Source organism: Takifugu rubripes, chromosome 19, assembly GCF_901000725.2.
Source record: "Takifugu rubripes chromosome 19, fTakRub1.2, whole genome shotgun sequence".
NCBI classification, from domain to species: Eukaryota; Metazoa; Chordata; class Actinopteri; order Tetraodontiformes; family Tetraodontidae; genus Takifugu; species Takifugu rubripes.
In genome coordinates, this window is record NC_042303.1 from 3,986,408 (window position 1) to 3,998,804 (window position 12,397).

A 12,397-nucleotide genomic window follows, 5' to 3' on the forward strand; every position below is an offset into this window, starting at 1 on the left:
CATCTTTGACCCATGCAGAGAAGCAAATAATCAATGTGGTTGAGCTTCATTGAGGGAAGGAATGCAGCAAAGCCGCTGCGGCTCATTATAATCAAAACTTAGCATTTCCTGCAGAGCTGGATAAGGTTCAAACTCTGGCTGATAAAACTTGATGATAATACCAGCAGAATGTCAAAAATCAGTCAGTTCCTCTCTGTAGCTGCTCAGTATTGCTCCAGATGATGTGTCTTTGTCCCATCTTGTCTGTCCTTATTACTGTGAAGATAGTGAGTTGCTGCGGTAGTCCAGCTTCAGGTAGACACCTTTTAGACTGGACATCCTGTTCTTAATTGGTCCAATATTCCTCTAGTTAAGGTTATGAACACTCAAACTGAACTTTTTGTATGCAGAGCTGCACCTCCATCTTCTCCATCCTGCTCTCTCAGAGTCCACTATGACCTAATTGGCGTAACTCGACTCGATACAGTTAGAAAGCTTTTCCAACACGGTACCAAGGGGGAGTAGGTACTTGTCTTTGGTACCTACTAGGGCGTCTAAGCATTCCCAGTAGGAACTATCATGTTGATGTTGGTCTGTCAAAGCTACGATTGACCAGATGAACAACTGTTGCTACTACATTGCTCTGTGAACTACATTGCTCTGTCAACCCCACCCACCTGGAAGTGGTGCTCGATACTGATGTAGAACCACCAAGAGTGCTGTCGAGTCAAGCTGTGCCGTGTTGACACTGAGCGTGAGGAAGCACTTGTTGCTTCAGCTGTTTTTGATCTCACCGCAATGAAATATGGCTCAAAAACTCTTCTCATGAGTGATTATTTGCCAGGGACATTCTGTTTGTAATGAAAGACAAACCAAGACTTGGCTAGTGTCTCTCAAAAATGAAAGCAAAATAATAATTTTTGTGCTATTAAAAAGGAACTATCCAAGTTATTTAATATTCATTTCAAAACTACCACATTTTTGATTCAGCTCAGGTGGCTGGTGATGGAATCATGAGAATCATTAGCTCTGCCTGTCTCAAAGCCTGGGTTTAGCTTTACTCTAACATTTTTCAGGCTAACACTGGACCTAAAGAAATCTGTAGGGCTTCTCAAATCAGCAACCCTGCACAGCAGGGTTTTCCTCTCTGGTGTGAGAAGAATTATTGTCATCACTATTTTCGTTTAAATGCTATGATGTGTAGATTTTAAGTGTTTGAGGTCATAAAAGAGGAACATGTGAATGTTTAACAAAAGTGCTGGAGCTGCTTACAACTGAAACCAGCACTCAGATGTATCCTGTTTGTTAAGATAAGAGAAGTTGTAAAGATGGGGGAAGTTATCCTGTTCGTTAAGATGGGAGAAGTAGTTAAAAGATAAGGAGTCGTGAGATCCTGTTTCACACATACCCTGTTTGCACCAATAAAAGAGGCGAGCGAGCAGCAGACGAGCAGAGTTGACAGAGGAAGCTTGAACTGCTGCTCGACTCTCCCTTGCAAGGACTCCAGTTGTTTGCGTGGTTTGTCTGAGTCATAACATAAGAGTGAAGAACAGCACGGGTGACAAAACTTCACCCTCACACTGGGCAACAATATCTGTGATCAGTTGAAGTTTTCCTCTTGCCAGATGTATGCTGATGACACTTTTCTACACCTCAACAACAACAAAATTATGATTTTTAACCATAATTCCATGTCCACACTGCAGTTAAAGCAAAGAAATAAACACATATCTGGGCATCTGGATAGAAATGGGCCTACATTTCAAACATCACGTCTCTACAATTTCCAGTTAGCTTTTTTTACAAATTCAACACATGATTTCTTTTATTGCCCATAAGTGTCTATTCACCAGTTTATTTTTATCACAGCTTGACTTTGGAGACACTATTTATAGTACTCCCTTCTGGTCCAGCCTAGCCAAACTGGACCCCATTTAGCAAGCTGCTTTGAGGTTCATAACAGGTCCAGCCTTCAAGATCCATCCTTAGCTGGAGGTAACATCACTGGTTTCTTTTCATTTAAAAGGCTCTTCTAGGTGAGCTGCCTTCATACATCTGCTCAGGGTTTACACATAACTTTAGAGCCCACAGTTGGCTGAGATTCAATGTTCCTCTTATGAGGACTGAGCTAAGGGATGGCAATGCTCGACCTAAATGTTAATTGGTATTTTCCTCTTGCTTTTCTTTTGTTTAATCCTTCCTGGATGAATTACAGTTTAAAGAAAAAAAAGTTCAGCTGATCAGTGCTTGCGGGTAAGAATGGAAATATGTTTTTCCTTCTGTCTTGCTACTCCAATAAGGGATCAAGAGTGTTGAACAGAAGATGGAAAGATCTCCATGAGGTGGGATCATGTCATGGAGGACCTTTAGTCTTCTCCTAAACATTTTCTTCTTGAGCAAAATAACTGTTAAAATAACCATGGCAACGATGACCAGTAATCACGGGAGGCTGATTACATCTCTACTTTTAAGATTAGACTTAAAACTGTTGGGGTCCAGGATTTCGGGTTGTATGGTTTTTTCTGCAGGGGGCGTGGTGGAGCCATGCTCCTGCCAAAGGCTGATGCACCTGCAGTCATTCAGCAATCTAGCCGCTTATTTAAGGACTAAACGCCTGCCTACTAGTGTCGGAGTATTTTGGTGTTTTTGGTGACTTTGTTGGACTTGGAATATTTTGGTCTTTTGTCTTTGGCGCGTTCCCCTGCCTGTTTGAGGTCTTCATGCCATCCGGCTGGATCTCTGAAACGAGCAGAACCTGACTCCTGTGTTGGCTCCATGCTGGAGCTCTCTGTGGGCACCAGAGGTTTGGACTTGTGCTTCCCTGCAGTCCAGGAGGACTGCTGTTTTTGTGTTGGTTAAATTTTTGGACTTTCCATCCCTGCGTTCTTGCCTGCGTTCGGGTCCTGTTAAAACCCAGACCCTAACAAATTGATTGATTGATTGATTGATTGATTGATTGATTGATTGATTGATTGATTGATTGATTGATTGATTGATTGATTGATTGATTGATTGATTGATTGATTGATTGATTGATCGATCGATCGATCGCTTGCTGTTGGCTCTATGGCTAGAAAAGTCCTGGAGGTGATCAGTGTCAGAACCGTGGATGTCTCGGTGTCTCCTACAGTGGCCAACACCTGCAGAAGACTTGAAAGCAATGCACTGACCACGCCCCTTAACAATGCAAATGACCACTAATCATAGCGTCCATTGAACGGCACAGGACATAAAAACCAGGGATTTAGTTTCAACTGGAGCCTCCTGGATGAGAGCAGATGTCCACTGGACCTATTTGAAGCTAAAGAGAAGAATCCTTTCACAGGGTATGTGACTTTTCCAAGACGGCTCATTTCTCAGACAGAAAATTCCCCTTTCTTCCACATTATCTATGGATATTACACGTTCTCACCTTTGTGAGCCAGAAAGTCACCGAACAACTTAACAGCCAGATGTATACAGAGCTCTGCACATGATGAATCGCTATAATCAGCCTGTATTTTCCATAAGACACAAATAAAATCCAATCCCGTCATTCAAAGCACAGAGATTTGTCTTGTGTCTGTGAGACTCCAGGCAGTGAGTTTATAAGAGTGCATTTGCCTCTTTCATTCAATCAGAGGGCCATCTTTATTGCTGGCGTTGAGGCAACTGATTGCAATAACCCAGTTGATCGATGGGGGTGGGTTGCTACTGTAGCAGGTGTGCTTTATGCTCCAAGATAATCTGTTTTCATAAAGAGAGCAGACAGCTCTCCATATATAGAACTGCTTTGTGTTAGAAGGACTTGATAAAATATGTAAATTGTTCCAGTGAGTTAAGGTTGGGTGGGAAATGTTACTGCCTCCACTCACTGTCCTCCAGGAGAACTCTTTAACCGGAACCTTTCCGAGCAGCCGATATTATGCTAATGCTAAAGTGAGGAGCTGAAGCAAAACCAAAAAGCATCAGCCATTGACCTTGTTTTTACCGCCGATGAGAAGCCATTTCATCCCAACAATGTGCAGAAGAAAAATGGAGGCTGTAGTCAAAATAGAAGAATAAAGATCTTTGTTCTCTCAGATATTGTTCTCTCAGGGCACACGCTGAAGATTACGTTTTAACAGGAGGTGGAGGGCAGAGAACGGTCCGCCGGATGGAGGAATAGGCTGCCTGTGGTGCTAACTGACCCGTGAGTTAATGCAGTTTGGAGCTGATTTAGGGGCCTGGAACAGCCAAGCCGGCCTGATAACCAGTCTGAATGATGTGAGCATTGCTGAAGAACCCAGGTCCACTTAGGTAAAGTTAATTACATCCGTGGGAGGGTGTCTACATCCTGTGAGACCACATGAGATCACACAACCGTCAAAACTACGCAGCTTGTGTAGTTCTGTTCTGCTTCCAGACCCTTCGCTCACTCAGACCAGCTGAACGACCAGCTCAGACCAGCTGAATAAAGCATCATTCAGGGAACCGAGCGCCTGTCAAACACAACTATCGTAGCAGCAACCAACCTCAAGATGATGCTGCCTGACATGTGTGTGACCAGCTAGGATGGGACCCCTTTCAATACAGCTCTGAAATGTTCCAGCAATATAAATGCTTGAAGGCATGAATGAGCGGGTGGACCCAGCTTTACCTGTATTTAATCCCATCAGCTTTTTATCTTTGTCTTGAGTCATCAGACACTCAATAAAATATGATTCCAGCAAACAAGGTTGTGCTTTGCTTCAGGATGCTGAGCGTCGCCTCCTGACATGAAATATTAAAACAGTGAATTTGACTTCAGCTGTTGTGGAGAGACAACATGCTCTTTCTGTGGCCCTCAAACCTCCATCAAAGGCGCCTGATATGGACGATGGTGGCACAAACACTATGACCACACATGCAGCTCTGGTCAAAGGTCAAATGGGATTTTTATCGATCATTTGTTTGTAGTGTGTACAAAAGAAATGAACTAGGGTTTAAAATGGAGAAATACCTGTGTTGTCTGTAGAGATGAGGGAAATGATTTTGTAGTGAAAGACTGGTAACATTGTGTCGCCTCTGCGTATTAACCTGCAACCCCCAGGCAGCCAGTGGAGGCGTTATACGGAGGCTCCAAGCAAAGCAAAAAACCTCCTCGAAAGAGATGTGTAAATTATTCAGCTGTGCCAAGAGTTTAGCAGTGCAAACGCAATTATTATTTCATGGTGTTTAACTGTTGTGAAGGCCTCATGACATATTTAAAGGTGCTTAAATATTAAGTGCTCACCTTCACAGTTTGTCCGGCTTCAGGGCCGTCCTAGTGGGGACAGAAAGAGGTAGTTAGTGAGAGCTGGAAAAATATTTACATTAATAATTCATTGACAGAATTTGAATTTCAGATGACCTCACTTCCTTCCTCCAATCACAAAACAGTTTCCCTTCTCTTTTCCCTGATCTTTACATCCTTCTCTGCAACACATTTTTATTCATTACACTCTTCATGCCCTCAAATAAAACATTCACAACATAAAGAGGAAACGAAGGTCAATATGTGGCCCTCAGTTGGTTGTACAATATCCAAATACAGAGGTGACCACTAGGGGGCGTGATGGCAAAGATAATCCATCCATCGATCCATCTTCCGCCACTTATCCGGGGTCGGGTCTAAGAAGAGAGGCCCAGACTTCCCTCTCCCCAGCTACTTCTTCCAGCTCGTCCGGGGGAATCCCCAGGCATTCCCAAACCCGTCGAGAGACATAGTCTCTCCAGCGTGTCCTGGGTCTTCCCGAGAAGGCTCCTACCGGAGGGATACGCCCTGAACACCTCACCAGTGACACTTCCAGGGAGCATCCTGACTAGATGCCCAAGCCACCTCATCTGGCTCCTCTCAACGCGGAGGAGCAGCGGCTCTACTCCGAGCTCCTCCTGGATGGTAGAGCTTCTCACCCTATCTCTAAGGGAGGGCCCAGCCACCCTACGGAGGAAGCTCATTTCGGCCGCTTGTACCCGTGATCTTGTTCTTTCGGTCATTACCCAAAGCTCATGACCATAGGTGAGGGTAGGAACGAAGATCGACCGGTAAATCGAGAGCTTCGCCTTTCAGCTCAGCTCTCTCTTCACCACTACGGACCATAACTGCGGACGCTGCACCAATACACCTGTCGATCTCCTGCTCCATTCTTCCCTCACTCGTAAACAAGACCCCGAGGTACTTGAACTCCTCCACTTGGGGCAGGATCTCCTCCTTGACCCGGAGAAGGCACTCCACCTTTTTCCGGTTGAGAACCATGCCCTCGGATTTGGAGGTGCTGATTCTCATCCCAGCCGCTTCACACTCAGCGGCAGACCGATCCAGCGATAGTTGGAGGTCATGGGCCGATCACACCAACAGGACCACATCATCTGCAAAGAGCAGAGACCCAAACCTGAGGTTACCAAACCGGACCCCCTAAACACCATGACTGCACCTAGAAATTCTGTCCATAAAAGTTATGAACAGAATTGGTGACAAAGGGCAGCCCTGGCGGAGACCAACCCTCACTGCCAGCACTGCCGACTTACTGCCACCAATGCAGACCAAACTCTGACATCTACAGGAAGCGGACAGCCCGTATCAGGGGGCCCGACACCCCATACTCTCGGAGGACCCCCCGAGGGACACGGTCGAATGCCTTCTCAAAGTCAGCAAAACACATGTGGACTGGTTGGTTCCACGCCCAAGACGAAAACAGCATTGCTCCTCCTGAATCCGAGGTTCGACTATCCAGTGGACCCTCCTCCGGTACCCCAGAATAGACCTTACCAACGAGGCTGAGGAGTGTGATCCCCCTATAGCTGGAACGCACCCTCCGGTCCCCCTTCTTAAAAAGAGGGCCTGCCACCCTAGTCTGCCAATCCAGCGGCACTGCCCCTGATGTCCACGCGATGTTGCAGAGTCGTGTCAACCACGACATCCCTACAATAGCTCTGCCACCTGCTTCCTCACTGGAAGGTGCATTGGTTGGATTAAGGAGGTCTTCAAAGTATTCCTTCCACCGATCCACAACATCCCAAGGTGAGGCCAGCAGCACACCATTGCCACTATACACAGTGTTGACAGTGCACTGCTTCCCCTTCCTCAGACGCCGGATGGTGGTCCAGAACCTTTTCGAAGCTGTCCGGAAGTCATTCTCCATGGCCCAACTCTTCCCATGCTCAGGTCTTTGCCTCGGCAACCGTCGTAGCTGCATTCCGCTTGGCCTGCCGGTACCTATCTGTTGCCTCAGGAGTCCCACAGGCCAGTAAGGCCCGATACGACTCTTCCTTCAGCCTGACAGCATCCCTCACTGTTGGTGTCCACCAGCGGGATCGGGCATTGCCGCCACGACAGGCACCAACCACCTTGTGGCCACAGCAACGGTCAGCCGCCTCAACAATGGAGGCACGGAACATGGTCCACTCGGACTCAATGTCCCCCGCCTCCCCCGGGACATGGTCAAAGCTCTGCCGGAGGTGTGAGTTGAAGCTCCTTCTGACAGGACACTCTGCCAGGCGTTCCCAGCAGACCCTCACAATACATTTGGGTTTGCCGGGTCTGTCCAGCATCCTTCCCCACCATCAGAGCCAACTCACCACCAGGTGGTGATCAGTTGACAGCTCTGCTGGACTGCTAATTGGACAGTATAAAAAGGGCTGACACACATCAAGAGTCTGAGTGGCGAGAGACTAAAGAAAATCTGATGGCATTGACGTAGAGAGGACTCCAGCATTTGTGCCATCAACCTAAACACACTGTTTTCGCTACTGCTTGGGTTGATTGTGGCCGGTCCACGCTTCGACTTCACTGTTAAATGTGACATCAGAGCTGTCAAAGCTGGTCTTCCTATTGTCACCTCCCTAGTCCAAGGAAATCATAGCCAGCTGAGCATTCTGCCTTTTCCTCATCTTCTCCTTCTTCTCCTTCCTAACCTGTGAAACAATTTTCCCTGACAGTTGAGCCAGATATGTGCTACTTTGATATTAGCATATATATAAGCAGTTATGCAGAACAGGCCATCACTCAGTCTGTCTGAGAAGCTCGGGTTTCAGGGACCGCTCACTCTTTAGAGGCATCGGACGACGGCACAGCCGATGCGCACTGAAAACACCATTCCTTAAGGTTGCTGACTCGAGACTTTTGCATCATTTGTTTTTTATGAAGCTTTCATAATCTTGTTTGCTTCAAATGTGTGGGAAAAAAAACAAGGATGTGGCCCATAAACATGTGCGTGTTTTGGTCTAGTTTAATATAAATAAAGTAGTTTCTAATGCTGAGCAGAGATGTTCAGTGGACATATGTTTTTGTATTTTTTTAAAAGATGTTACTTTTTCCAACTTACTGCTAAGGCTGGACATATTCCAGCCTTAGCAGTAACCCCCTACCAGCATCCCCAGCCTTGATGTGGTACTCATGACTGATTTGCAACAACCCTCACTGGGACTTTGAACTCTTCATTTCCTTCTGATGGAGCTAGCATGCAACAACTGTCAGCTAACTGAGGTAGATATGATTGTCAGTGTGAGCAAATGCGTTTTACCTGGATGGCTATCGTGAGCGAGGTGGCGCCAAAGTGCCTCTCCACAAGGTTAGCCACCCTCTGAGTGGTGGTGAATAAATCTGCCAACTCATCTGGTTGAAGATCACCAAACCGTTCCACTGGTCTCAGAGGACACACCAGCACATCTGAAGAGCACATTAAGGAAACTTCTCTCTTGTTGAGGACACATTTAAATATTTCCACACCTGAAAACTGCCAGCGGCTACAGGCACTGACAGAGCTGTGATCACCTGAAACCGCACCACTCCTGACTCCGTATGTGTGATGTTGAGGGCCGCATCCATCAACATTGGATTTTTAACGAAACATCTTAACTCTGTTTAAAATCATTGGCCTTAAACACATTCAAGAAAAAAAACCCCATCCATTTCATTCAAGTCCAAAAGGTCACAGAACATATTGCGAGGAAAGCTCCCATCATACAGCAGAGCCGGAAAAGTACCATAATGTCCGGACTATAAGCCGCTACTTTTTTTCTACACTTTAAACACTGCGGCTTATTCTACAGTGCAGCTTATTTATGTTTTTTTTCGTGGCACACAACTATAGTGAATCAGTCATTTTTACTAACCCTCATCAACGTGGAAAATACTAGAAGAAAAGCATATGATGCGACTTTTAAGTTAAAAGTGATCACTCTGGCGGCTGAAGAAGGAAATCGAGCTGACTCTGGCTTTTAATCAGGTGCGCTCTGTAGTCCGGAAATTACGGTAATCAAGCTCACTGACAGATGTAAAGACGCAATTTGGCGAGTGGTCTGGCGACCGCAGCGGGATGCATCCTGCCAGAAGGCTTCAGAAACCTGTGGCGTTCTTTCACGGGTCATCTAAGCATGAAAAAGCTAGCAAAAAGCAGCGTTTTACAGCCTAAAAAAAAAAAGCTACAGAAAATGTTATTTCATTGGGTCATGGTTTCATTTGACATTTTTCAACACAAATTTACTAATTTTTCACATCACCCGTATTTGCTTGAATTTATCTTCTGGTAGTGAAGGATTTCGCAAGTCTGAATAATAGTAGAGGAGACAACACAGATAAAGAATTAACCGCTCTTGTGAGGCCCTGCTGTAGCTTTTCACACCACGGTGACCTAGTGGGAAGCATTCATCTCGAGCGCTGCACATGGCACATTATGACATCACCAACTCCAGGTATATGTGCTGAAATTAGATGCCAACCGGGCTGATACCCTTCTTTACTGGGTGTCGCTGCGGAGCCGGAGCTTACCTATGTGAGCGATGAGGCATGGTGAGCGCCACTGCAGCCATCATCTTCTCCTTCCACTGTTAATTTACCTTTTCTCACACCGCCAAAGTCTTCAAACATCATCAGGGTTTCAGCTTTTTGGTGGAGGTCTAGTTGGAGAAAGACCTGAAATCCAGACCCAGAGGTGCAGCATCTGCTTCTTGTTTTGTACAGATAAAAAGGTGACAGAGATGAGAAATACAGCGGTCTACATCAATGCTTCTGGTGACCCTGACCAGGGAGCCAATCAAAACCATTCCTGGCCCCCTCTGTAGTCGCTCATCAGGGGCCTTCTTCAAGGGGCCGTTCTGTCCTTTCATTCAATGTGTGCCAACACACAGAAATGACTAATGTACACACCTTCACCTTTACCCTGTATGTTTCTGCCAGGGCCAATCTCATCTCTGGCTGGCTGTTCCAGTCAGGGGGGAGGTTTGATGGAACATTTTCATACAGTGCAGAAACCATCTGTTCACATGCCATTATTATCTGTCACAGCACTTATTTGACTGCCTTTGTCTGATTGGCTCTGAGGTTGCGGTGCGTGTAATAAGAACAAGGCATTGCAGATTGGTTTTACATTGCAAATGCAATCATTTCTTTGAAGGAAAACAGCTGTAGCTGTAGCACCCACCAACCCCCAGACACTATTTGAACTTTTCCGCTCTGTGACCCCGCCTCCGCCGCTCCCTCCCTCGTGTATCACACCAATTTCCCATTTTATGCTGATTCATAATGTCGTTTGGTTCTGTGGGTTGTTCAGGCTGGAAAGGACTTCGAATACAGCCCATCTTCATACTCCAACATATGTGAATAAAGTCCAAAAAAAGGGAGAGAGCCACAGCATCAAGCAGCTTCACCAAAGGGACAGATATGCTCATTATTAGAAACTGTTGCAGTCTTACCGGCTGTCTCTGACCAGCCAGTAAAACAGGCTGTTATAAAGGCACCATGACATGATTCAAATGAAACAAATTGGCCTTACTCTGAAGGCCAAAACAAAGACATCCATCATCGCCACGGCAAGAATTGGCTCTTGTGGCTCGATTACAGCTGGTCTAAAATGGCTTCCATCACTGCTCACGCCTGGGGACAATGACAGAGAGCTGCTGGAAAAGGCACAACAAATACCAGAGGGCTTGATAACACTCACTAGTGTCAGTGTTTGTGTGCCTGACTGTGATGAAGGAAATTACGTCAGACTCTTCAGCTACTCAGCATCTTCAGAAGAAAGAATTACTGCTAATACTGAAGCTTCTTGGAGAGGGACGTGCCCACCTCCGGTCCTCCATACATGCACTGGCTGAAGCACTAGTGCAAGCCCTCTACAAAGAAGAGCCTCTGGGTGCCACTTTTTTCCCCTTCTCCTCCAGGAAAAAGAGAGATGCTCTGAGATGAGATGAAGCTGGGTAGCTTCAGCTGAATTATCCCTCATGAATGAACCTCTCCATGTTGATCAGTCATTAACAATACAGAGAACATCGTCTTCTCCCTAAAAAAGATCTTAGTTGGTCCATCTTTCACATGGCCTGCATGAGGACACATTCCTCCTACCTGGAGGAGCAAGTGACACCTTATCATCCAAATAGACCGCTCCGCTCTCAGAATGCTGGTCTACTTGTGGTCACCAGAGTCTCTAGGGGTAGAATGGGGGCCGAGCATTTAGCTACTGGGCCCCCCTGCTGTGGAACCAGCTCCCTGTCCAGGTACGGGAGGCTGACTCCATCTCTACTTTCAAGATAAGGCTTAATACCTTCCTCTTTGAAAAAGCTTATTATCACTAATTCTGTAGTTCCAGTTACTACCATAGACAGAAAAATTATCATACTTAGGGGGTCGTCTAATCATTAGGTTAACATCTTAGTTATGCTGCTATAGGCCGAGGCTGCCGGGGTTCAGAAACATGATCACCTGACAGGCCTCTGTCACCCCACTGGGAAATGGTCTCCTCTCCTCTCCTCTCCTCTCCTCTCCTCTCCTCTCCTCTCCTCTCCTCTCCTCTCCTCTCCTCTCCTCTCCTCTCCACCTAAACTACATAAGAAATAACATCACTTGTTATTTCTTATGTAGTTTTTCTGCACTTCAGTGGCAACAATTAGAAAACCCTCAAAACAGGACTGGTTTTACATGTGGAGGTCATTTCAAGTTTCTCCCTCTTGATCTTTTTTGGCTGGTTTTCCACTCATGCTGATTTTGGCTTGCATAATTATCTCTACTGGCAGTATGAGGCGATTCCTTAACCCTACAGAAGTTGCACAGGTTGTCCAACTTCTCCAGGATGGCACATCCACACGTACTGCAGCAAGAAGGTTTAATGTGTCTCCCAGCACAATCTCCACAACATGGAGGAGATTTCAGGAGACTGGTGGTTATTCTCGGAGAGCTGGACAGGGCTGTAGAAGGTCCTCAACCCCTCAGCAGGACCGATACCTGCTCCTTTGTGCAAGGCGGAACAGGCTGAGCACTGCTCGTGCCCTACAGAATGACCTCCAGAGGGCCACTGGTGTGAATGTCTCTACCCAAATAATCAGGAACAGACTTCATGAAGGTGGCCTGAGGGCCCGGCGTCCTGTAGTGGGCCCTGTGCTCACTGCCCAGCACCGTGGAGCTCGACTGGCATTTGCTCAAGAACACCAGAATTGGCAAGTCCGC

At 46.3% G+C, this 12,397-nt stretch overlaps 1 protein-coding gene across 4 annotated transcripts in view; it reads right to left on the minus strand.

Annotated features, from left to right (window-relative positions):
* LOC101074368 (fragile histidine triad diadenosine triphosphatase) overlaps positions 1-12,397 on the minus strand; it is a 124,582-nt gene that overhangs the window by 32,574 nt on the left and 79,611 nt on the right. For all 4 annotated transcript variants that reach the window (XM_011613636.2, XM_011613635.2, XM_029826298.1 and 1 more), the window contains 2 exons: positions 8,481-8,626; positions 5,213-5,242 (listed from right to left, as the gene is read on the minus strand). In XM_011613636.2, the coding sequence (XP_011611938.1) occupies positions 5,213-5,242; positions 8,481-8,626 (176 nt within the window). The remainder of the gene's footprint in view (positions 1-5,212; positions 5,243-8,480; positions 8,627-12,397) is intronic.